Source organism: Ammospiza caudacuta, chromosome 10 (assembly GCF_027887145.1).
Source record: "Ammospiza caudacuta isolate bAmmCau1 chromosome 10, bAmmCau1.pri, whole genome shotgun sequence".
NCBI lineage: Eukaryota > Metazoa > Chordata > Aves > Passeriformes > Passerellidae > Ammospiza > Ammospiza caudacuta.
In genome coordinates, this window is record NC_080602.1 from 16,403,698 (window position 1) to 16,426,948 (window position 23,251).

The window sequence follows — 23,251 nt, forward strand, 5'->3', positions numbered from 1 at the left end:
CTGCAGCCGGCAGGATCGGGATGGGGATGCTGCAGCCAGCAGGATCGGGGATGGGGATGATGCAGCCGGCAGGATCGGGATGGGGATGCTGTAGCGGCAGGATGGGGATGTTGCAGCAGCAGGATGGGGATGAGGATGCTGCAGCCGGCAGGATCGGGATGCTGGTCCCCACGGTGTGCGTACTCAGGGCTGGCCTGGACGTCAGCGGGAGGGGAGGGGGAGCCCGGGCCGGCTCCGGCGCCGTTGCTGAGGCAGCAGGAGCCGCGGCAGCATCCCCGGGAGCCGGGCTGGCAAACTCCTCCTCCTTCCCGCTCTCATCCCCGCTCTCCCCGCTTCCTTTGCAAAGATGGCAACCGAGGGGCTGCACGAGAACGAGACCCTGGCATCGCTGAAGAGCGAGGCCGAGAGCCTGAAGGGCAAACTGGAGGAGGAGCGGGCCAAGCTACACGACGTGGAGCGTGAGTGGGGCCGGGCGGGGCGGCCGTAGGGCCGGAGCGGGGCCGGGAGCGGGGCTGGGCCCGGCCGGGGGCTGGGCAGGAGCTGGGCCGGAGCAGGGCTGGGAGCGGGGCCGGTGGCCGGAGCGGGAGCGCTGCCCGGGCCCTGCGGGCGGACCCGCCGTGCCCCGGGCCCCGGACAGCGCCGTGCCCGTGGCTCCGGTGCGGGGCAGGGCCCGGGCCGGGCAGGGCCCGCTGCACTCCCGGCCCCGCGGGGCTGGGACCCTCAGATAGCCTCGGTACAGCCCGGGATTCACCGCACACCGTCTGGGTGTAGCGTCAGCAGCAAGGATGAGCCCCAGCCATGTGGAAGTTGATGGGAATTTGCTTTAATGAGGCCGGGATTTCACCCGAGGTGCGGAAGGGCTTCAAAAGGAGCACTGTTCCCAAAGCCAGCCGCTGTGCCCCTCTTCTGCCGGGGAAACAAGTGGCAGGGATGCAGTGCTGATTCGGAGGTGCGGGTGAGTCAGAGCTGGAGCTGGCAGTGTGTAACTCACCGGGATCAGCTGCGGCTGCAGGATCCGGGGACAACCCGGCAGAAATGCGATGGACAGCGCTCAGCCCGGCCCTCCCCCTGCCCCCTTCCCCTGCAGCAAAAGGAAGCTCACCTTACCTTAATGGAGCTTTTCAAATAGCTATCCACAAGTTCTGAGATATAAAACATACTTTATTATCATGATGTCATTTTATAGCTACAACAACACATTGCAGGGTTTTGTTTTGGTTTCTTTTGGTTTTTTTGCTTTTGTTTTTTTTTTTTAAGAAAAACATGTAAGTTACTGTTTCCATCTGAAATCATGTAGCTCACTCTATTCAAAATATTAGTGGGTCATTAAAACTTTTCTTTCATGTGTCCTGATGCCTTAAGCATTGAAAAGGAATCTGAGCTTGCATCCAGTGACTTGGTTCTTAGTGCTTTGTAAGAATGAGGGACTGAAAAACACTTTTGATTTTCAGGCTGGGAAGGATTACAATAAAAAAAAATATATATTCTGGAATAAATAGAACATTTTCTTGTCTAAGTTAGACAATCATGTCATATGAATGTCCTGTTAATCAGAATTATTAAGCAAACAAAGATGTTCTCATTACAGAAACATTACCATAAATCACCATATTCCTATAATATCATTTCTGTACCAGAAGTGGCAGGGTTTTTGGTTAACAGACCTCTTAAGCATATTCTTAAACCCATTTTTGCTCACAAAATTTTACCCATGATTACGGTGACACTGTAACTCTGTGTGCCTTTGAAAGTCGTGGGATGTTCTTTGTCATATATAAAATCTGTGAATTTCCATTGGAAAGCTGTGATTGCAAAGCCATTACAGCATTTCTGAGACAAAAGTGTTATGCTGCTGTAGAACAATGCTCCCTTATGATATTTTATATAATTGATTCTATATCAGAGCTTTTTACACCTAAATTATTCCCAAGTACTATTTCTGCAGAGTTTGTAAGTTTCAGAATAAGGCATCATTTCTGATCTTTGCGTGGTTGGTTTGGGGTTTTTTTCCCCTCTAATCTAAAATTGTATCTTCTGCATTCTTTTGCTTGGATCATGACTTTCCCTCTGTGGTTCCCAAAACAAATAGCTTGCTTAAATAGGATTGCCCTTATTTGTTCAATTGGTTCTAAACAGCAGCTCTCGTAAATGTGCTTAGAAAAAGGAAATGCCAAACATGCATTTGATTTGCAGTCTCATAACTTTAAGGAGTCAATTCAAGAGCCTAAAATTTCGGGTGTAGACAAAAGTTTGTTCTTTTTGTGTGATCCATGAATTTTTAGGGCCAGAGAGACCATTAGACCCAACACAGGAAAGATCAAAGACCCAAGAGTATCTGCATCAATTCCACACCTCCTATTCAGGACAAACAATATTTTAAAGAAAAATAGGCAGTTTTATCTGGGCCTCTGTAAAACTACTAAAGCTGTTTACTGGCTTTAGCTAATCTATTTGTCTGAGTGCATGATTTTCCACTATCTTTGAACAATATTGGTGAATGCTTAAAAATAACTCAACCCTGTGCTGGGCAGGAGCAGGATTATTATGGCTGTGGTTGGAGATAAGCATCCTCAGGGAATCAGTGAGGCTAAACCAGACAATTTCACAGAGTCTCAGCTGCCTTCACATAATGGAAACCGTTTGTCCAGAGTCTGTGAAACATTTGTTTTTCAGATATATTCTGGACACAAGCATCTTTCCAGCTGCCATAATAACCTCCTGTCCTGTTTTTCCATGCCTTTGATTGGATCATTTGGCAGGTTTCTATGGGCAGTAGCAGGGGGAATGTATCTTTTCCTCAGTGGGTTTATGTGGTACTTTCTCAGAAACTTGCTTCTGACTTCTGGGCAAGACGTGAGGAGTGGTGGACAGCGCTTGTCCCCTGGTCAGCAGAGATTTCAGCTGAGAGCATTATTCTGGCACAGCCTGTGGGGCTGGTGCCTTTGAAAGACAACTCTTGAAAAGGTAATCCACTAGAAATCAGTCTCTGCCTTGGGCAGAAATTGCTTCACTGAGCCTGTGCCAAGAAATGATCAGGAAGTTCGGGATGCCTGCTCTCACTGTCACAGCCCTTCCCAGCCCCAGAAAAGTGATGAAGGGTGAAGTAGCAAGCAGCTCCAAAGCACCACCTGCCATGGGGGTGAAGCTCAGTCTCCAGCAGGGCAGTGAAAAGCTCAAAATTTCCTCTTCCAGCTCATTAAAGCATGTGAGCTTCTCCATTTATTTCAGGAGGTTTGAGCCAGGCATTGCTCCCACAGCCAGCAGCAGCTGGGTCATCTTAGGTTTTGGTGTGCATCAGCTTTACTCTAGACAGAGTAGTTCTTAATTCTGGTGCCAGAGTCTCCAGCCTCAGGATCTCCACTCTGCTGTGGGGCTTGAAGTGAGGAGTCTCACCCTCCCTGTGTGTGAGGAGCTGCCCCTGGGTGCTGAAACACATCCTGGCCCTACTCAGCTCCACACAGGATGAACCTGCTGGAGCAGGGCAAATAGATTTCCTCAGATGACACTTTCTCCCCCACATGTACAGGTGACCCCAGCTTGAGGCATCAGGGTTATGTGTGTCACCTTCTAGTTGTGTCAGCTGCATGAATTTTATGTCAAAGTTTGCACAAGCAGAAATGTAAATTTGTCAGGTTTTGAAGAGCATCAGCTGAAAGTATTGCTATTAAATGAGGTATCAAGGAGCTGACTTCTCCACCAGAGGATGCTGCTCAGGAAAATTGCCTTCCTGCCCTCTGTTTCCCTCTTTTGTAGAAGGGACATCCCACAAAGTCCTTGATGTCCATAGTTATTGTTGAAAAATTGGGTAGTGCACTCTTAGGGCAAATGTCCAGCTTCCTGCTCACTCAGAGCTGTGTCCTGGCCACCAGAAGGGATGGCACAGCAGAGTCACCAGTGCCAGTACCTGTGTCCCACTGCACCAGCCCAGTGCTGCAGCTGGGTCTCACCTCCAGAGCACGGCTGTCCACCTGCAGGCCTGAACATTTCCCAGTAAGGGGGGCAAAGGGGTAATCTGTTTTCCAGCTACACTTGGGTGGGATGATCTGCAAGAGCTTCAGCTGCTGCATCCCTGGAATTCAGCCCTGAGTGAATCCATCCTTGTCTTTATCTGGTGAATGTGCTCCTGTGCCGCCCACCTTGGTGTTAGCCACCTGCCAGCTCTGAGGCAGAGCTCACTGGACTCAAACTTCAGGGATTAATCCCTCCGGGGGCATTACTCATAGACAGATATTTGCCAGGGCCGAGCTTTGATGGAGGGCTCTCTAACCACCAGCTGTCTGCAGTTCACCAGGTGGCAGAGCGTGTGGAGGCACTGGGACAGTTTGTGATGAAGACCAGGAGGACCCTGAAGGGCCATGGAAACAAAGTTCTCTGCATGGACTGGTGCAAGGACAAGAGAAGGATTGTGAGCTCTTCCCAGGTATGCTGTTGGGCACTGTACAGATCTTCTTGCTATCAGATGATACCTGGGATTATTGTAAATGTTTTCAAGATGCCCTGAAAGAAGTTCATTGGCAATGTGTTTGTTCAGGGAGTGTAAATCCAACCTTTGAATCATTGGTACTCCTCTTGTAGCTAATACCCTAAATATTTATTGTCCAGTCATACACAGATTTTCCCATATTCCCTCTTACAATAAAAAAATTACTCACGTGAGGCTACATTTATTTTCTTGTTCTTTACAGATTAAATACTTAGCAAATTCTTCAGGTTGTGTGTTCAGAGAAAATAATCAGGAAAAGAGGAGGATTTTTTTTTTTTTTTTTAGAGATTTTTATGTACAGAAATTTCTTCTGTGGTCTGTATGATGGATATGACCTTGAAAGCCTCAGATATCCTGCCAAAATTACTGCATTTAGTTGGGCATTTTGAGAAACAGTCCTAACACCTGCTCAAGACCAGTCTTATAAGCTGGAGGAGGTAATGAGATAATTGCTTTCTAGATCCCCTGGTTCATCCTGAGCCCAGTATGGCAGTGAGTGAGCTTGCTGCATCTCACAGCTGTTCACTGACCTACATGAAATCTGTCAGGGGTCTCACTTGAGGGATAAAAATAGGCAATCTGCATTGCAAGCCACCTTCACTTACTGGGAGTTTTTACCATTCATGGTGATCTCCACAAAGAGAATAATTTAAATATTTAATGTCACACTTTTTAAAGTGGTTAAAATGTTAGTGTGTAGATCAGAAAACTGAACAGACAGGTTGAAATGCATTTTTTACTCTATTTTAAGAACTGTAAGTCCAGGTACAGAAGCAATTGTTGCTCAGTAATAAACATTTCACTTTCATGATACAGGGAAGATTACAATTTTGTGTGCATAAGGCAAAGTAGCTGGCACAAGTGTAGCTGGTGTACACCAAGTGATTGTGCTGCTCTCTGTACAAGGCTCTGTGATGGCTCTTTAGCTGGTTGTATAATTGATAATTGAAGGTAAAGTAAGTGTAGTGACAAGTAAAGTGAAAACCAGGATCTAGAGTGGGAAGGGAAGATGAATAAACAGTGCAATATCCATAAACAGTCAGCTGGGACAGGTGAGGGCTTACAGGTGACGGTGTCCTGAGGAGATGGCCCTGTCTGGGGCCTGTGCTGCAGGAGAGAAAGGAGCACTCATGGAGCCATTAAGAGGGAAGAGAAAAACATTGAAAAAGAAATTGGTCTTTTAATCAAACATGAGTCATCTCAGAGAGGAGGAGATACACTTCTCTTGTGGTAGGTACAGCAGCACTACTGACAAGTGTCTCCTTCACTGTGACCACTGTGCTGTTGTTGAAATGGAAACAAAAGGACATAACAGACTGGGGAGAGGAAATGAGCAGCAGAGTTTTCTCCAAGCTGGGAAGCAGCCATGTCTCTGGAAGGTCTCAGTTTCTCTTTCTCTCTGCTTTCATTTAGGATGGGAAGGTGATCGTGTGGGATTCCTTCACTACCAACAAAGTAAGTGAAACTTTACAAAATTCTGTGCCTAGGGCAAATGACAGTGGGATTGGGTGAAGGGCTCACAGGTGTCACTGGAGGCAGTGGGATAATGGGATAAAATGCAGACTTCCACTAGCACCCCAAAAAAAGGAGCCCAGGGCAAGTCACAGCCCTTCTGACCTGTTTCTGAGCAAAGCCCCTGTCAGGGCACTGGGGTTTGTCATGGTCTCTAGTGGGAGAGTCTCATCCAAACTCTTTGCTCACAAGGGAGGCAAAGCCCAGCCAGCAAAACAGGGGAACTTTTCCTGGGCACTCCTGTAGCAGGAGCTGTGTGTGATCTGGGGCTCCTTAAGCTGTGGTGTTCACTGTGAAATGGCCAAGCCCTGTCTGGGCTGCCTGCACCACATAAATGAGGAAAAACTACTTGTTTTTAATTCACTTTTACATGTGCAGCAGTGGGGACCTTTCACAGCACTGCAGGCCCCAATAAAATGTGCTCTGTGATCAGTTTGGGGCTGGTAAATAAGGTGGAGAGTGTCAGAGAAGGACTAGCCATCCTCCTGCTGCTCTGCTGAGTTCTGCAGTAAGGATGCTGACTTACCTGTGCGTAATGGCTGGGGGAAACATCTCTAGCTTGCACTGACCCTGAGGATGTGCCACAGAAATACTGAACTGCTCACTCCCACTGTTTTCCCTGCATGGGCTGGAGGAGCAGTGAGTGCCAGTCTAAAGGGTGCTGTGTTTCAGGAACACGCCGTGACGATGCCCTGCACCTGGGTCATGGCATGTGCTTATGCTCCTTCTGGATGTGCCATTGCTTGTGGGTAAGTTCCCAGCTTCCACAGCAGCTTGGATTTGTTGCAGTGTCCTGGTGGCTTCAGAAGCTGAGAGATAAAAGTTTGCACGCTGTGATTGTGGGTGGAAGGTCTACATTAAGTGCCTCTGATTCTATTTCCATAATGGCTCGTACATATTATCTCCTCTGACTTCAGTGCAGTAGCATTTGTTGTGTAAGCATGGAAAATAATCCTCTTTCAGCATTTATATCATGGGTTAGGAATTCTGCATGCATGCAACTTCCCTTTTCTAGTGTGGTTGTCTATGTTGGATATATTTTCTAAGGGAAAGAGGTTTTAATTGTTTAATTCTTACTTAGCACTCATTTTTTTATGACATAGAGGTTCATCATTAATGATTACCAGTATGTGAATAAATTTTGCTAAGATGGGATGGAGAGAAGTAACCCCATCCTTGATAATCTTGTGGTTTTCTGAGGGCTTGGATTTGAAAAAAATAAGTTTATATAGGGGAAAAAAACAAAGAGATGAAACATTGGCAAAACGTCTCATAAGAAGGAACTGGGTGGATCAGACAAAGCAGGCTTGGGGTGAGAGAAAGGAACAAAGGGAGACTTCAGTGTGCAGCTTGCAGATCTAGAATGCAGCAGACTGAGACAGAGAAGCAGACTGTGGAAAGGGGTCTGGAAATGTTTTTGGCTAGAACTCAAAGAATGGCAAGCAAGCTCTGTCTTTACACTTGCAGCAGAGATGGGGAGTGCATGTATACATTGCACCTAATTCTGTATTGCTGTTGTGCCAGGCACATAATATAAGGCACAGAACCAGCAACTGGTGTGCCAGGATCCCAGGGACCAGGGCAGGACTGATCTACCACAGCTCTAGGAAAGGGGCAGATATAAGAAATGAGTCCTGGATCTGACACAGCTTAACTGGTACAACTGTTCAGGATGGGGGCAGCAGCTACAGGGGTCAGTGCTTCTGTTGCCTTTTTTCCAAACTGCTCTATAAGTTTTGTCTTCACACCCACTACTGGCTATGCTGCCTCTTCTATAGGAGCTAGGTCACATTTGTAAATGTAGGTGTACAATGATGCTGAAATAGTGATCTTTGCCATGACAGATGTCAGCAGAAAAATGGCAGTTTGGCTGCATGTGAAACATTAACCCTGAGGTGGCTGCTGTCACCTCCCAGCTTATACTTTCGTGAGGTTTCATTCAGTGCCATTTATAAACTCGATAAGGGTGAAAATACTGAGGAGCAGCTGTTCAAGTTCTGTAAAGCAGCCAGGCTGGTGAGGCAGCTGGGGCTTCCCTGCACAGGGAGATCCCACACAGCACAATACAGGGAAGTCGGTGCTTGTAAGGCTTTGGCAGCACAGCGCTGACAGGTGGTGTCCTTCTTATCACCACTCGCCTTTTGTCGGTGCAGTTTTAACCAGTTTTCCTCTCTCTGTTACTGCTATTATTACTCTCTTCAGTGGCCTGGACAACAAGTGTTCTGTGTACCCTCTGACATTTGAAAAAAATGAAAATATGGCTGCAAAGAAGAAATCTGTTGCAATGCACACCAACTACTTGTCTGCCTGCAGCTTCACTAACTCAGACATGCAGGTAAATCTGTTCCCTATGCTCACCATCACCTAACAGGAGCTGCACTCAGGTACAGTGCATGTGTCCTTCCTTGCTCCTGGGGCACCCAGGGCCATGTCCTGCCCCTGCAGGGGCTGCTGGAACACCCTCACAGGGGGCAGTGAAGGTGCTGCTAAAGCTGCTGTAAGGACAGGCTTGTCTCAGCCTGCGGCCAGCCTGTCCCTACAAAGGCCTGTGGCTTCTGCAGAGGGAGTTCGCTGGTACCTGTGTGTTCTCTGCTCCCCAGTTTGTGCTTTTAGGAGCCCAGACTGTTGCAAATAGTTAAAACCTGCTTCAGCCAGGACTGGGCTGGGTGCTGTGCCAGCTGATGGTGACTGTATTGTTTGCCTGCTCTGTCCCGGACATCCGGCAACATTTGCTTTTGCTTTCATTCAAAGTATTTTTATTTGTACCAAGTGATGCAATTGAGCTTGAGCATGGCCCCACAGGGCCATACCTGCTGTTTCTACATGCAGTGCTGTGTTCCCTCGAGGGAAAGGAGTGATGCTGTTCCCATCTCACAGGCAGTGGTGTTGAGCACAGAGGCCCACAATGGGAGGTGATGGAAAAGCCAGGAACTGAATGCAGATCTGAGACCAAGCCAGCCTTCCTCTCTATTGAATATCTCAAAGATCTCTTTCTCTAGGAACACAGAAGATGATGAAAGGAGCCAGGATAATCCCCTTGTCCTCTCTGGTTTCTGAATTTAATTAAAGCTCTTCTCAGTGTAGCTCTGCAGCAAAATAAGTGGCAGAATGGAGCATTTTTATAGCTCTCAATGTCAGTAGAGCTGCTGGAAAGGGAATACCATGTCCTCTTCTTCCAGATATTTGGAGCTCTTCTGAAGGAAATATCAGCTCTTGTTGCTTCTATTTCAGGCCATGTGAAGCCGAGAGAATGTTGTTGTTTGTCACTCTCTGGTTTCTGTAATGACTCCTAGGTGCTAATTTAAGTCCATTGCCATGGAAACAAGTGGTGGAGGTACCCAGCACTCAGGCTTGCTTAGCCCTGACCTCCCTGCGCAGGAGCTGTGTGGAATTAGAGTCTACATTAAGTGGAATGTTTTTGATGAGATATAAACCCAGTTTTCTCTTTTCTTGTCTCTACCTAAATGCTTTGAGATTAAATCCTGTGAGAGGAAAAATAGCAATCTTTTTTTTCATAATAAAAAAGAAATAAAACTTGGATTTTTTTTCCATATTGAATACAGCAAACTGCATTGATATTGAAGGTCATGTATTACTATTGTTAAGTCACAGTGGATTAAGGTGCTTTATATTTAGCGAGTCAGAAATTTTTCTGAAGTCTTTAAAAGGAAGTTTTCTTATGATTGTTAGGCTTATAAGTGATCATATGGCACTGCATGTTATTATTCAAACAAATACAAGCAACAGGTTGGTCAAGCATCTTTTAGGACACTGTTATGTAGCAGATCCTAGAGAATCCCAGATTTCTTTTTTTTTTTTTCATTTACATAAAGGCATCCGAATTAAAACTGTTGAGAATAAAAACTATTCGGTAACTCTGAGGGTGCATAGTGCAACAAGTACATTGTGTAGGAGCTCTCCCAGTTTGCATCAGGAGGGATGTAGTGTTATCCTGGAGCAGCTCCAGCATGAGGGGGAGGTGTCCCCCAGCCCTGTGTCCCCACAGCTCCCACTGCTAAGTGCTGCCAGGGCTGCAGCTCTGCCCTGACTGCTGTCTTAAACTGCAGCTCATTCTGCCCACAGACTGGGTAGGAGTTTAGGGCTTAATGTGCTCATGGGCTTTGGGCAGTGCAGTGCAAAGAGAGGAGATCTGGGGGTGGCTCATTGTGAGTCGCTCCCAGGCTGTGGGTGCTCAAAAAAGGAGTTCCACCCTTGCTGCTCATCATGTTCCCACATGGACCCCGAGCTGCAGGGCTGGGTGACCCACACACCTTGTTCCCAGTGCCCCAAACCAGTCTTGCTTGAGAGAGCCTCCCCTGCCCCAGTGAGCAGAGAGCCAGGGAGCCTCACTTCCTAAATTAGGTATCTGCAGCTCTGTGGTGTGATAATGCTCCCCACGTGACAATGCTCCATGGGTATTAATAGCAGCAGTTAATTGGGATCTCAAGTGTTGTGCATAGGGCAGGCAGCCATGCTCCCAAGTGTGGCAGGGCTGGGAGCAGCCCTGAAGTTGAGTCCATATCATTCTCTTTAAACATTAGCTGGAGCTCTGGGTTGCCAACAGACCCTTCCCTTGCACCTTTAGCCACTCCTATTCCCTTCACATTCCCTTCCACAGTGTTACAGAGCAAATCCTCAGAGCTGAAAGTCCTCATTCCTCAGCCAAGTACAAACCTTTCCCAGAACAGGGGAGTTCATCTAGGCTCAAAACTGGCTGGGAAGACAATTGAGGACTTTCTTCTGCTATTATCATCTGAGAGCATTAGCATCTCTCTGCTGCAGGATTTGGAACAGTCTGTTCTGCAGCTTTGCAGATCTCTGTTTACAGGAAGAATTTTTGGGGCATCTGTCAAATATGTTCAGTGTTTAACCTTTATGCAACTCTGTGAATGGTTCCGTGACTGTGTGATCATTTTCTTCTTGAAGAGAATTTTGTTTTCAACTTGTAACTACCCACTGGGATCACTTGAGTTTCCTCACCAAACCATGAGAAAAACCTGTGTACAAAACTGAGAGCCCTCCTACGTTCACCCTTGCTTCCTTCCACACCAGTGCACAGGGACTCTTTCAACCTACAGAATTTGTGATTGCATAACAGTTTCGGGTGCCAAGGGGAAATTTTGAACAATTGAGCATCATCAGGATTTAGCCACAATAACAAGCTCTGATCACATGTGCTTTCTACAAGTACTGTAGCAGATGGGAAGCTGTGAGCTGTGTTTGGGCAGTGTGTGTTCAAGCCCTTTCACACACAAATGGTTTAGGACAAGTGAGAGCTGATGGACTTATCAAACAACTGTCTAGACAGGCTTACTTCCCTTTCAGAAAATCCATGTCTTAAGCCAAATTAATTTGGTTTAACCTCACTATTTCAAGCAGAAAGAAAAAAAAATGGAGAGTTAAACAGGTGTATGTAACTCCAAGAGTTCTTCCATTTACCTGGGCTGAATTCCAGCAGCCAGATATGGATAGAGTGAAAGACAGGGGCAGACAGGAATACCAGTGTTGTTCTGCCTCCTTTTACAGAATATGAAATGCCAGCAGATCCTTACTGCTGTCAGTTGTGCAAACCCCACCACACAAAAGGGACCATTACTGAAACATTGTGTAGGGTAGTGGTGTCCGTACAACTCTCTTTTTTACTCTACCTTTTTTCCTTAAAAATAAAACACATAAGTTGTACTCAGGTTCACATTGGGCTTATGGCTTTGATTTATTGCCTAATATTTCATTAAATTAAAGCTGTCCTTTGGTGTTTGTGTAGGATGTCAGTTGTTTCTTTGTGACCTGAGGGTCATCTGCTGATTCTTGTATTGTGACTCTTCTTCCCACATCCTATAGATCCTGACAGCAAGTGGAGATGGAACTTGTGCTCTATGGGATGTTGAGAGTGGGCAGCTTCTACAGAGTTTCCATGGTCATGGAGCTGATGTCCTGTGCCTGGACCTGGCCCCTTCTGAAACGGGAAATACATTTGTCTCTGGGGTAAGCAGGAGCTTCCTCTCATAATATCAAACTAAGGAATATGGAAGTGGAAAGGAGCAAAGTGGGAGGCTCATGATGTTATTGAGAGAGTGCTGGAGTGTATGTTGGATGCCCCAGTGCAATCCATTCATTGCAAGCACATTTTCCAAGCTGGAGCAAATTAAACCCCTGACTGTGGGGTCAAACCCACCCAGCCAGTCTGACTGCACTTCTGTTTACTTAGCAAGTTCCACCCCACATCAAAGCAATCCAGAGATCAAAACAACCTTCTGCTGGGAAGGGGAAGGCTCAGAGTTAGAGATGGGGCTCCTACCACAGTGGAGGTGACAGTCCCTGTGGGTGGGAGCCTGGAACAGCAGAGGATTTCCCACACTTTGCTCCTTCCCTGTGCCCAGATCTCTAGAGCCAGATGGGGTGTGACAGGCATCAGGCTGTGCTAAGGGCATCCAAGTGGGGTTGCAATAATGTGTGTGCCACTGTGTCCCCAGAGTCAAGGGGCAGCTCAGGCACCTAACCCCTCGTGCAAGCTGGAGCAGGGAGATGAGATGTGGCCACATCTTCAGCTGTTGCTGAGTCTTCTGTGCCTTCCAGAGGTACCAGAGGCATTTAAAGCCCCTTCATCAGTCCAACATCCCCCTGTCCTGGTGCTGGGGAGCACACAAACCTCACTGGGGCTGCAGGACTGGACTGGCCAGGGAAAGTACCCAGGGCATCTTCCAAATCATGTCCTGCTGCTGAGGGATCACTGTTGCCAGGCAGCTGAGCCATTGGCACACAGCCTGGTAGTGAGGCAGGCCAGGCATAAAGGTGTGTGGGATGGGGCTCAACTCCTTTTCAAGGTGATCTTAGTCTTTCCCACATTAGAAAGTGAGTGTGCAGATGAGAGCTGGCAGGAGCTGAGAGGCCAGTTGCTACCAGTAACTCTGCTGAAGGTACCAATAACTTTGCTGGTTTCTGAGCCCCACCAGCACTGGTTGATCCTGTATTTGATGCTGGAAATGGCCCTTGTGTGCCAGAGGGTGCCAACCATGGGTTAGGAGTGCTTGGAGTTGTGGTTTTATCCCTACACAATATACCTGGACCTCTTCTGTTACGGCCTTTTTGATCAAATGTGGCTGGCACATCAGGAGCAGAGTCCAGCACGCTGGCCCAGCTTGCCTGCTGGTAGCACAGCTGCTGAAGCGTGACTGAAGGCTAATTCCATCCAAGTGCATTACTTCTCTCGGGTTTTCCTGTCACCAGGCTTGCTTCCCAGAAAGGATAGGTTCATTCTCCCTGGGAACAGCTCAGCTTATTATAGGGCAAGGAATCACAAGCAGCTCTGCTCCTGCTAAGGGAATATGTCATGCTTGTGTTGATGGAGCAGCTTGGGCATGTCTGTGCTTACAGGCATTCACTTAATTCACCACATGCAAAACACCACTGCAGTGAAGACCTGTCTGACATCGTGTCAGTGCAGGTACAGGCAGAACAGCAGGAAGGTAGGGTGGCATGGAGAGATTCCTGAATGCTGGGCCTCTGTGGTACAGTAACCTTGAGCTGGAATAAGCAATGTCAGTGTATCAGCATGTGGGCTGGTGCTGTTACATTTAAGGACTGAACAGAAAATTCCAGCCCTCCTGGCTAAGCTCAGGGCTGTTGTGCTCAGTGCCCTCTGAGCAAGGCTCCTCAGCTGAGTTGGGTATCACTTAGGGGGTCCATCTCTCCACAGGTGGTGGCTGGTTTCTCCTTCAAAACCTTAGGAGTCAAAGCACCAGCTTGTCAGATTGGTCTTGCTCCCAAACTCCCAGAGGGGTCAGTAAGAACAGTGAACATGGGAGCAAATGAAGGGCTGGGCTTGGGCTGTGGTGGGGCTTGACAGGGAAATATGCTGGGTCCAAAATATTCTTTATCCTGTTTGGTTTCCCTGGTGCAGAAACCACAAGCTGGTGCCAAGGAGCATTACATCTTTTAAATAATGGCATCTTTACTAAAAACACTAGGATTTCATTATAACAACAGAATTTTTAAAAAGAGAGAGAAATACGTGAATTGTGAGGAAACTGTTTAATTTAATTAGCTATCATATTTGATTAAAATAAATAACGTGTGGCATGGTCTGGTGAGCAGGGTACTCTGGCTCAGCAGAAGCAGCTGCCACCTGGCCTGCCCTGCTCTTCCCACACAGCCTCAGAGAGGCTGAGCCCCTGGAGCCCAGCCTGCCTGCTCCTCAGCTGGGGCAAGTTTATTAAAATCTCCCATCACTCTTCAAAGCAAAGTCCATGTTCTTTTTCCTGTCACTACAACTGTGACAGCAGTGAGACATTGCAGCTGAGAGTGTGGCCCTTTGGGTGTGAGATGGTTCTTGCCCCAAGGACAGTGTAGACTGCATGGGCCAAGGAATTCAGGGTGCACTGAGCACTGAGTGTTAAATGATCCTTTCAAAGCACAGCTTGGAAGGGCAGGTTTTGGCTTGAGGGTGAGATGAAGTGCTGCTATGCTGTTTTTCTCATCCCAACCACACCATCAAGCACGTGGGTGCAGAGCTCTGACAGGGGATAACCCTGGTAGGAGGCTGGGCTAAAAACTCTCCGGATGCACTGATTTAATTTTCTCTTTTAGTGTATGAAAACAACTAGCTATAAACCTTTAAATGCTGGATGCTGGTATTTTATATTGGTTAAGTGGTCAGGGAACAGGTCGGTTGGGCATCTCTGTGCTGTGGTGGGGCTGCAGACAGAGGCAGGGCAGCAGCACGAGCAGAGCAGGGCTGTGAGTGCAGGGCAGCTCCAGCCTTCCTGAGGAGCTCTGTTCTCACCTGCACAGCTGAGGGTGCCACTGCAGCCAGGTGTGGGGCTGCTCAGCTGGGTAAATCCTCTCAGAGCTGTGATGTTCAGAGCCTCTGAATGATGAGTATCTGCCACGTGAGGGGTGAATGGCACCATTTGCACAACTGCAATGATTTTTTTTTCCTTACTAGGGATGTGACAAGAAAGCCATGGTTTGGGACATGCGGTCTGGGCAGTGTGTGCAGTCATTTGAAACCCACGATTCAGATATCAACAGTGTCAGGTCAGTGTGTTTCTGGCAGAGGACACGTTTACAGTGTTGGGCAATGTGCTGCTGATTCTATTTCTGAAGTCTGAGCTCATCCAACTAATGTAATGTGTTCTGATCTTCTTTCACTTGTGCACAGATATTACCCAAGTGGAGATGCTTTTGCCTCTGGTTCAGACGATGCCACGGTATGTTAATTCCACAACCTAATTTAGGAAAATTCTATTGCTTCCCAAGTCAGATTTTCCTAAAAGACTAGGTCACATCCACAGAGGGCTTTTAGTGACAAAACTGGGCCTGTGACACCAAATTTGCAGAAATAATAATCCTGTAAGGTAAGATATTAAATACCATATACAATGTTCTAGGGAAAAATCACACAACACTGTAGGTCACTTCTGCAAACTTCTCTACAAGACATACTGTCCAAATACTCATTTCAAATTCTTTGTGTCTGAAGTTTCATGACTAAAATTAGTTGTCTTACTGGAAGATACTTGGCTTTAGATAGCTCTTGGTCACAGCATGGGAGGAACCAGCTGAAATGCAGCTTGTGTCAGCATGTCCCAGAGAGCAGAGGGGCCATGGGCTCAGGGCAGATGTGGGTAGCTGGCCTCTGCAGCCCCAGGGTGGCCTTGGCCACATCACTGCAGTGAGTCACTGCATCCAGGTCATCCTAGATCACACATCAGCCCTTAATGGATCTCACTTATCTATGAGCAATCTGCTAGAAGGGGCTCAGAATGCATTGACAGGTAAATTCGATCAGCACAATGTATACAAAATGCCATTTACCTCCTGTGCCCCTGAGTGATGCTCAGGGCTGATGGCCCTCTCTGCAGCTGGTGTGTCCCATGGGGGACCAGCTCTGCCCCACCACAGCCCTGCAGGCCTGAGCTGGCAGTTAAGTGTAGCATGAGAGCAGATAATGGGGAGGCACCTGGCACCTCATTTCTTCTGTTTATTTAAACATCACACTGAGTCACCTGGGAGCAAAAACTTTATCTAAAGTACTCTGCCCTCAGAGCATGTTTTGAGTCCACTCAATGCTAGCTAAACTCCACAGAAACATTCCTTTTGTCTTCATTGGATGAGGAGACATTCCAAGGCTCTTTGGAGAGAGTGACCCTGATTTTTATGTTTTAAAAACTTCGATTAGAAGTTAATACCTCTAGCCCTGTGGTGAGCCAAGTGGCTCTCTGCACACTTGGATGCAGTACTGTGAGCTCTTGAGATGCTGAGGGAGTGATACAAAGAAATTGTCCATCATTAAATTACCGTGAAAACACTCTTTTAACACCCAGAATCACAGGTTCTTATAATTTATTTGTTTTTTTTTTTTTTTTTTCTTTTTTAACCATTCTTGACACCCTGACTCAAGCAGGAGAATGGGAAATTCCACCTCTGTACTTTTGACAGAGGTTTTGGCAGTTTCCAGCTACCTCATTCTTTAAATGAAGGGGTTTGTTTTTACAGTGTTAGAGTGGTATCCTTGACCTGATTTATACAGTTGGGGATTCCGAGGAACAGATAATCCTGACTGGAAGTAATCCGTAAAAACATGCTCAGATGACAGTATTGTCATCTGCAGTGACCTCAGGTCCCTGTCAGGACAATCTGATGAAATTATTCATCTCTGTGGAGCACTGGGAGACCTGGACTGCACATACCTGGCAGCTCCTCACTGCCCTGCAAATCAAACAGCCCCTTCTTTATGTGCAGACTTGAATACCAGCCATTTTTCAATAGTAAAGTCTTAATATTAGCAATCCCATCTGGCCAGTGTTTGCTTAAGCTTAACTTATTGAGGAGGGGTTTCAGTTCACATAGTTTCAAAAGTGCATTTTGATTTCAGGGCTAACAGACTGCCTTTCTACATGGCAGTGAGGTCTGAAGTCTGGCAGTGAAGCCTGATACATGATTTCCATGTCAAGCCAAACTTTGCTGGCAAATCATAAAAACAGGAAGTATAGGTTGTTAGAGGTGATTTGGAATTTTCCACGAGAAATGAAACCCAGAGATGTGCATTAAAATGTATTATTTCACTTGAATTATTTTCACATAGGTTTTTCAAACAGAGAGGCCTCCCAGAAGGGCAGGGACTGTTTGCTCTCCTGGCTTCACTCAGAGCCAGCACTACCACCCAGGCTCCTCTGTGCCACATGGTCTGTGATCTCAACAGTGATTAGAGACTTGAGCCCATCTCCCAGGCTGTGCTGAGCTGTTGTTTAAGGGATTGTGTCCACATGCACCTCCCCAGCAGCAGGATGCCCTGATCAGCCACAGAGGGGGAAGCAGGAGGGTGTGGGGACTCTGTGGGTACCATGGCCCACCACTCATGTCCTTCTAGGACAGGCAGGAGCCTTAGAGAAGTGGCTTGAAAAAGCAAGTTCCTCCTGCAGTGTATACAAAACAGCCTTGTGTTGCTTAGATCCCTGTTAGAGGATCCCAGTTACAGCAGCCAGAGGCAGAAGGAAAGGAGGAAGCAGAAAGAAGCAGAAGGAAAGAAGCCAAGCAGCCGCTTCCTGTGATGTCTGTTAGGCTGCACTTCCCACTCCCGTTTTTTCCAAATATTGTAGCCAGTGCTTCCAGTATTTACTGAGGCATGTGTGTTGGTTTTGTTTTAATCCTAGTGTCGTTTATATGACCTTCGTGCAGACAGAGAAGTAGCAATTTATTCCAAAGAGAGCATCATTTTTGGAGCATCCAGTGTGGACTTCTCTCTCAGTGGTGAGACTTGAACTTTGGAGGTTATCTTAGTGTTGAGATTTGAGGGGAACTGTAGAATTTTTCAGTTTAAATTGATAAAATATTAATTCTTAAAAGTTATCAAAAGTAATAAGTACCAAATGCATGGAAGCCTTCTTTTGCCTCTGTAAAAATAATTACACTTTAAATAATCTAGCTGGCTATTGCTTCGTTGTAGTGATGAGAAGTATTTTCCTGGCCCTACTGAAGGCAGGAAATATTTTGCCATTAACTACAGCTGGGCTAGAGTTTCACAATAATAATGAAAAACATTTCAAAGACAACATGAAATGTAGCTAACTATTAAGTGCAGTTACATAAATAGTTTTTAAAAGGATAACAAATGATTAATAGTAAAAGTGTATTAGAGGGATATGAAGAAAGAGCCATTACCACTTTTCACTACAGATCCTGAGAGTCTTGTCTCTCCTGTCCCAGCACAAATCAGAGCTCCCCAGCCACCTGGGGTGAGGGTGTGTGGGTGGTGCTCTGCCCTCCTCCTGGAACTGAGGCAAACCTCTCTGTCATGGTCACACGCACCACAGCTGGTCCGGTGGGCAGTGAATCACTTACCAAATTGTTAATCATTCAAGCGTTTGTATTCAACTTCTGTGTAAGGTCTGAGTTGAGCATTATTACCCTGCAGTAGCTGTTAAAGTGCTCTTCGGTCTGTCACGACTTGAAGTCATCCCCCTTCTCTAATGACCGAACACATTCTATATCATTTAACTAAAATTTACAATGCTTTTAAGTCATTACCTGTAAGTGTTTCAGCATTTAGCCTGGGCAAGGGCAGGGCTGTCCCAGGGGCAGGGGACACAGCTCTTCTCAAGGGAAGCAGTGGGCACAGGGTGGGCTGGTGGCTCCTGGGGATCGGTGTCCAGCAGTCCAGGCACGCTAAGAGTGTAAAATGTCCTTGTATCTGCAGGTCGCCTGCTGTTCGCGGGCTACAACGATTACACCATCAATGTGTGGGATGTGCTGAAGGGCTCCCGTGTGTCCATTCTGTTCGGACATGAGAACCGTGTCAGCACCCTGCGGGTGTCTCCCGACGGCACCGCCTTCTGCTCGGGCTCCTGGGACCACACGCTCCGGGTAAGCGCTGCGGGAACTGCCCCTGTGCTGCTTATTCAATTGCTCAGTACAAGAGAACTGCCCCTCTGCTGCTTATTCAATTGTTCAGTACAAGAGAACTGCCCCTGTGCTGCTTATTCAATTGTTCAGTACAAGAGAACTGCCCCTCTGCTGCTTATTCAATTGTTCAGTACAAGAGAACTGCCCCGGGTGGTGCTTTCACCAATTGTTCAGTGAAAGAGAACTGCCCCTGTGCTGCTTTCTCCAATTGTTCAGTACAAGAGAACTGCCCCTGTGCTGCTTATTCAGTTGTTCAGTAAAAGAGAACTGCCCCTGTGCTGCTTATTCAGTTGTTCAGTAAAAGGGGGTGAGGAGGAAGGGCTGCTAGAGGAAAACTGCTTTAGGGGAACTAAGGAGGGTATAAAACAGTGTAAAAGATGAACAGCAAAGCCAAATAAAAATCCCCACAAAGTGCTAGAGGAACTGCTAAGTTTGAGCTTGTTGTTGGGTTACATGATATCATTGCTGCTGATACTCTGTACCACTAATGTGATCGGCTTACCGATGTTCATTTAAGGTTTGATGGGAGAGTCAGGGTCATAAAGGAGTGTTCATCTCTCTCTCTTTCTGCAGATCTGGGCGTAACCTGAGATCCTGTATGCACAATCAAATGAAGACTGAAACCCTGGACTACAAAAACTGCATAAAGAAGCCATTCCTCAAAATCAAATATTCACTACAGTCCAAAAGAGTGACACTCAGCCCACAGATTAACACAACTAGGTAGAAAATGTAGTCTGCTTGAACACGTAGCAAACATCAACTTGTAGTAAAATGAAATGTTTTAATTTTTTTTGAAACTATATTCTTTTATTGGAATTAGTTTCATTATTTATAAAGGGACTTTTCTCCAAAGTCACCTGTATAATAGAATTGAGTATTTCAGTGCACATTATGTATTTATTTGCATGAATTTAATTCCTTTTTAAAGTAAAAAAAAAGTCCTGAGTTTATCGGGATAAAACGAAAGGCTTTGGAAACATTCCGTAGTAGCATATTGAATTTCAGTGTTGAAAAATGGAAAGAGAAACAATTCTGATATTTTATGGTGGTGTTATGGATGACTGAACCTTGGTGGTAAGTAGAGGAGCAAAGGACCTACTGTGAAGGTACTGGCTGCTGTCATAGAAATGTATTTTTTGTACAGAAAAAAAATCCCTTCAATCCCTGGTTTTTCCTACTGTCTTTTTAGATAGAAATAAGTATTTCATCTCTGTTACCTGAATATAAAGAATCTAAATATATACAAACTTATTAACAGCAAAGAGGAGGGATATAAACATGATTTACATAATCATGAGGTAATACTTAACCAGTAGTTTCTTAGAAATTTTTAATTGTATCACTTGGTGAGTGAATTTTCTTTTACTTAAAGAAATACTACATGCTAAGCACTAAGGGATACTACACGCTAAGCATTAAGCACCATTATACTGATGGTCAAATCTTTTCCAAGTCAGTCATAGTCATTCTATGACCATGATTCTTATTTGAATTTTGAGCAGTTCATACAACTTTGGCAAGGCAATGTAGCTTAAATATATATTAAAGCAGTATATGCCCACCTTAAGGTCCTTCTGCAATGTCAGAGCAGTTGTAAATTCATGCAAATACAGGTGAAATCATACAGTCCTTACTGTCACAGTCATCTCCCACTGCCATGGACATGGTTTTGTCATAGTTGGACTTGAGAGTGAATAACAGTGAGCTGTGGAAAATCTGCTGTGAGCACAGTCCTGCCAGTGCTTGATACTGAGCTGACCAGAGCACATGACTCCATCTGCTCCAGGAGTCACTGGTTTTCAGAAGAGCAGGACAGCTGGCCACATTGCTGGCAGCACACAGCCCTCTGTGTGAGCATGGGGATGCCATAAGGACTGGCAGGACCACCCCACACAGAAATGATGCTCTAGAATCAAGATTTAATCAGATTAATTAATTATGGAACCATTGTGAGATTATATCTGCATTCATACATTGAAAACTGTTGGGGCTAGAGTGTCAGCTCTGCTCATGCCAGCAGGTTCTGAGTCTCACCTGAGCACAGGCACAAAGAGCTGGAGTAATGCTGGGGGCTTGCACAGCCTGCCCTTTGAAATGCAGGTGGTGAGGTACAGCTCTGAATATAGCATATATATGATTTATATTTAGATTGATGATTTATATTTAGATTGGAATGAGAGAAAACAAGCTTACTGGAATGACCCTGTTTACAAGCTCACTGGTCACTGGAGTTTAATGATAACATCCTCATTCTATTTGCAAGTGGTATTTTTTTACAATTATCTAAAAGTCATATTAGAAACAAAGTCTCCTCATCCATGAAAACCTTAGGTTCTGTGAATCCATAACCAGTTAACCTAAGACACTGACATTTATACCAGCCTCCATCCCTAATGGAATAGGTCAGCTGTTTTCACTTGGAAAAGTCAACTCTGATGCTTTGCAATATTTGTGGCAAACTATCCCTGTAACAAACTGAATGCACTATGGAAATGTCATATAGAACTCACTGTGCAATATTGAGTCAATACACTGTACACATTTGATCAAAAGATTAATATTAATGTTTAGGTAGTATTTATTGGCAAGATGTTTGTTTCAAACATAATACATTGTGTTGATACTTATGAACAGCCTAAATACAATAAATTGTATTTTACATATTGAGAACATGTATGTAGTAGTTCTTCCCATTGCTTAGGTATTTATAATTTGGTTTTTTGCTTTTTTTGACATTCACCACACAGTTTCTTAAATGATTTCTCCTGCAAAAATCTCAGGTAAAACCCAGATCTACCAGAAAATTGCTTCTGGAATATCTTCTGGAAATAGCCAAGGTGAACCCCAGCAAATGAGAGTGAGCAGCCATGGAAGTGCTTGAAATGCCATCTCAGTTCCCCCTGCATTCAGGAGGCAAGAACTCAGATTGTTTTCCTGCTCAGAAGGATCCCAGCTAATGTAATGTTTTCTTTCCAGATCCTTGTTGGATACCCAGGAAGGAACTGGAAATGCAGGGTGTGTGTTCTGTGGGAGCTCCTTGGGTTGCAGCAGGGTGCCAGTGAAAAGCTGGGCACTGAAATTCTGTTGAGGGCCCAGGCTGTGGCTTTTTGGGTAAATCAGATGTGCAGATCACCTGGAGGTGCAGCAGTTCAACTTTCTGCCTGGTCAGGAGAGAACTGAGCTGTGGCCAGCTGTGCTCTCGACTTCAGTGTAGGTTTTATGGCCAGCCTGAAGGTGGCTAGTGGAAGTGCTAAGTTTAGTCACTGAAAAAAGCACCTTCTTAATTTAGGTGCATTGTTTCATTTCCCCTCTTCTGAGGGCCTGGGGAAAGTGCTGAGCCAGCTTGTTCTGAGTGACATCAGTGCCCAAACTGTCACCAGATCCAGTGAGAATGAGTCTGACATTGCATCTTGCACTTCTGTCTTGCATGGAGAAATGCTCTGGGTTTTGCACTTCAGGGCCGCTGCCTTTGGACTTTTGTGTGGGGGTGCATGGGCTTACCACCTGTGAAAATCACCTCTTTGTTCCTGAGGTAATGGGGAAAACATCAACCAGGATGGGCCTCAACTTCCCATCAGATAAATGACACTTGGAGGAACAAGACACTGAGGTACCCATTGTGTTTTTTGCTCACTAAAGGCTGTCCAGGGAGGCTTTGGAAAACCCATGGTTTCAAGATTCCCCTGTTCGTATTTCAAGCTATTTTGTGTCAGAAACACCTCTATTCCATAAACGTGTGGAGAGAAGGGAACTGTAGCTGGGGCCTGTCCTGTTAAACAAAAATGTTATATAAACAGGAAGGGTGGAAAGGGATATTACTAGAGAAAGGGCAGCCTCTCCCTCTTGCACTCCTACCGTGAGGAATGCAATAGGAAATTCCTGCTCCAGGATTAACAATCATAAGGAAAAATAGTTTTAAAAGCATGTGTGTAAAACTCTTGTGAAAAGTACAGATCTCATTCCAGCCACTGCTCTAGCACATAAACAGACTCTGTTTCTCTGCTTCAAAACAAAACATAAGCCAAGAACGGGGATGTAGAACTAAAGTTCGCCTTAGGAGGGACTCTAAGGGATCCGGACAATTCTTGATAACGATCTGAGAAATTGCAACAGGATTGATTCCAACCACCTATTTTTAGATTTTCTAACGGGTATGTAACATGGAGACAGCTGTATCTCAAGACAGACAGAGTGAAGCCAAGCTGTGCTGGCACATTGGGCACCTTGAGCTGGCTGTGGGACCAGAGGTGAGGCAGCCACGGTGCCAGGGGCTACGGCAGTGCCTGTGCCAGCACAGGTACAGCAGGGCTGGGTCACTGCCACGCTTTGCTAAGGCCACCTTCAGCAGCT

General features: G+C 45.9%; 1 protein-coding gene across 1 annotated transcript; it reads left to right on the forward strand.

The window, feature by feature from the left end:
* Window positions 1–277: 277 nt before the first annotated feature.
* GNB5 (G protein subunit beta 5) lies at window positions 278–21,571 on the forward strand. Its single transcript, XM_058811738.1, has 11 exons — window positions 278–458; window positions 4,284–4,420; window positions 5,897–5,938; window positions 6,668–6,744; window positions 8,198–8,330; window positions 11,837–11,980; window positions 14,940–15,031; window positions 15,156–15,204; window positions 17,650–17,746; window positions 18,693–18,859; window positions 19,472–21,571. Exons 1-11 carry the CDS (start codon window positions 347–349, stop codon window positions 19,481–19,483), a joined length of 1,062 nt encoding a protein of 353 aa, XP_058667721.1. The 5' UTR covers window positions 278–346; the 3' UTR covers window positions 19,484–21,571.
* The last annotated feature ends 1,680 nt before the right edge of the window (window positions 21,572–23,251 follow it).

Coding starts and splice junctions, on each gene's coding strand:
- GNB5 (XM_058811738.1), top strand. CDS start 347: ATGGCAACCGAGGGGCTGCACGAGAACGAGACCCTGGCATCGCTGAAG. Junction 5,939..6,667: donor ATTCCTTCACTACCAACAAA/GTAAGTGAAACT, acceptor GCTGTGTTTCAG/GAACACGCCGTGACGATGCC. Junction 6,745..8,197: donor GGATGTGCCATTGCTTGTGG/GTAAGTTCCCAG, acceptor TACTCTCTTCAG/TGGCCTGGACAACAAGTGTT.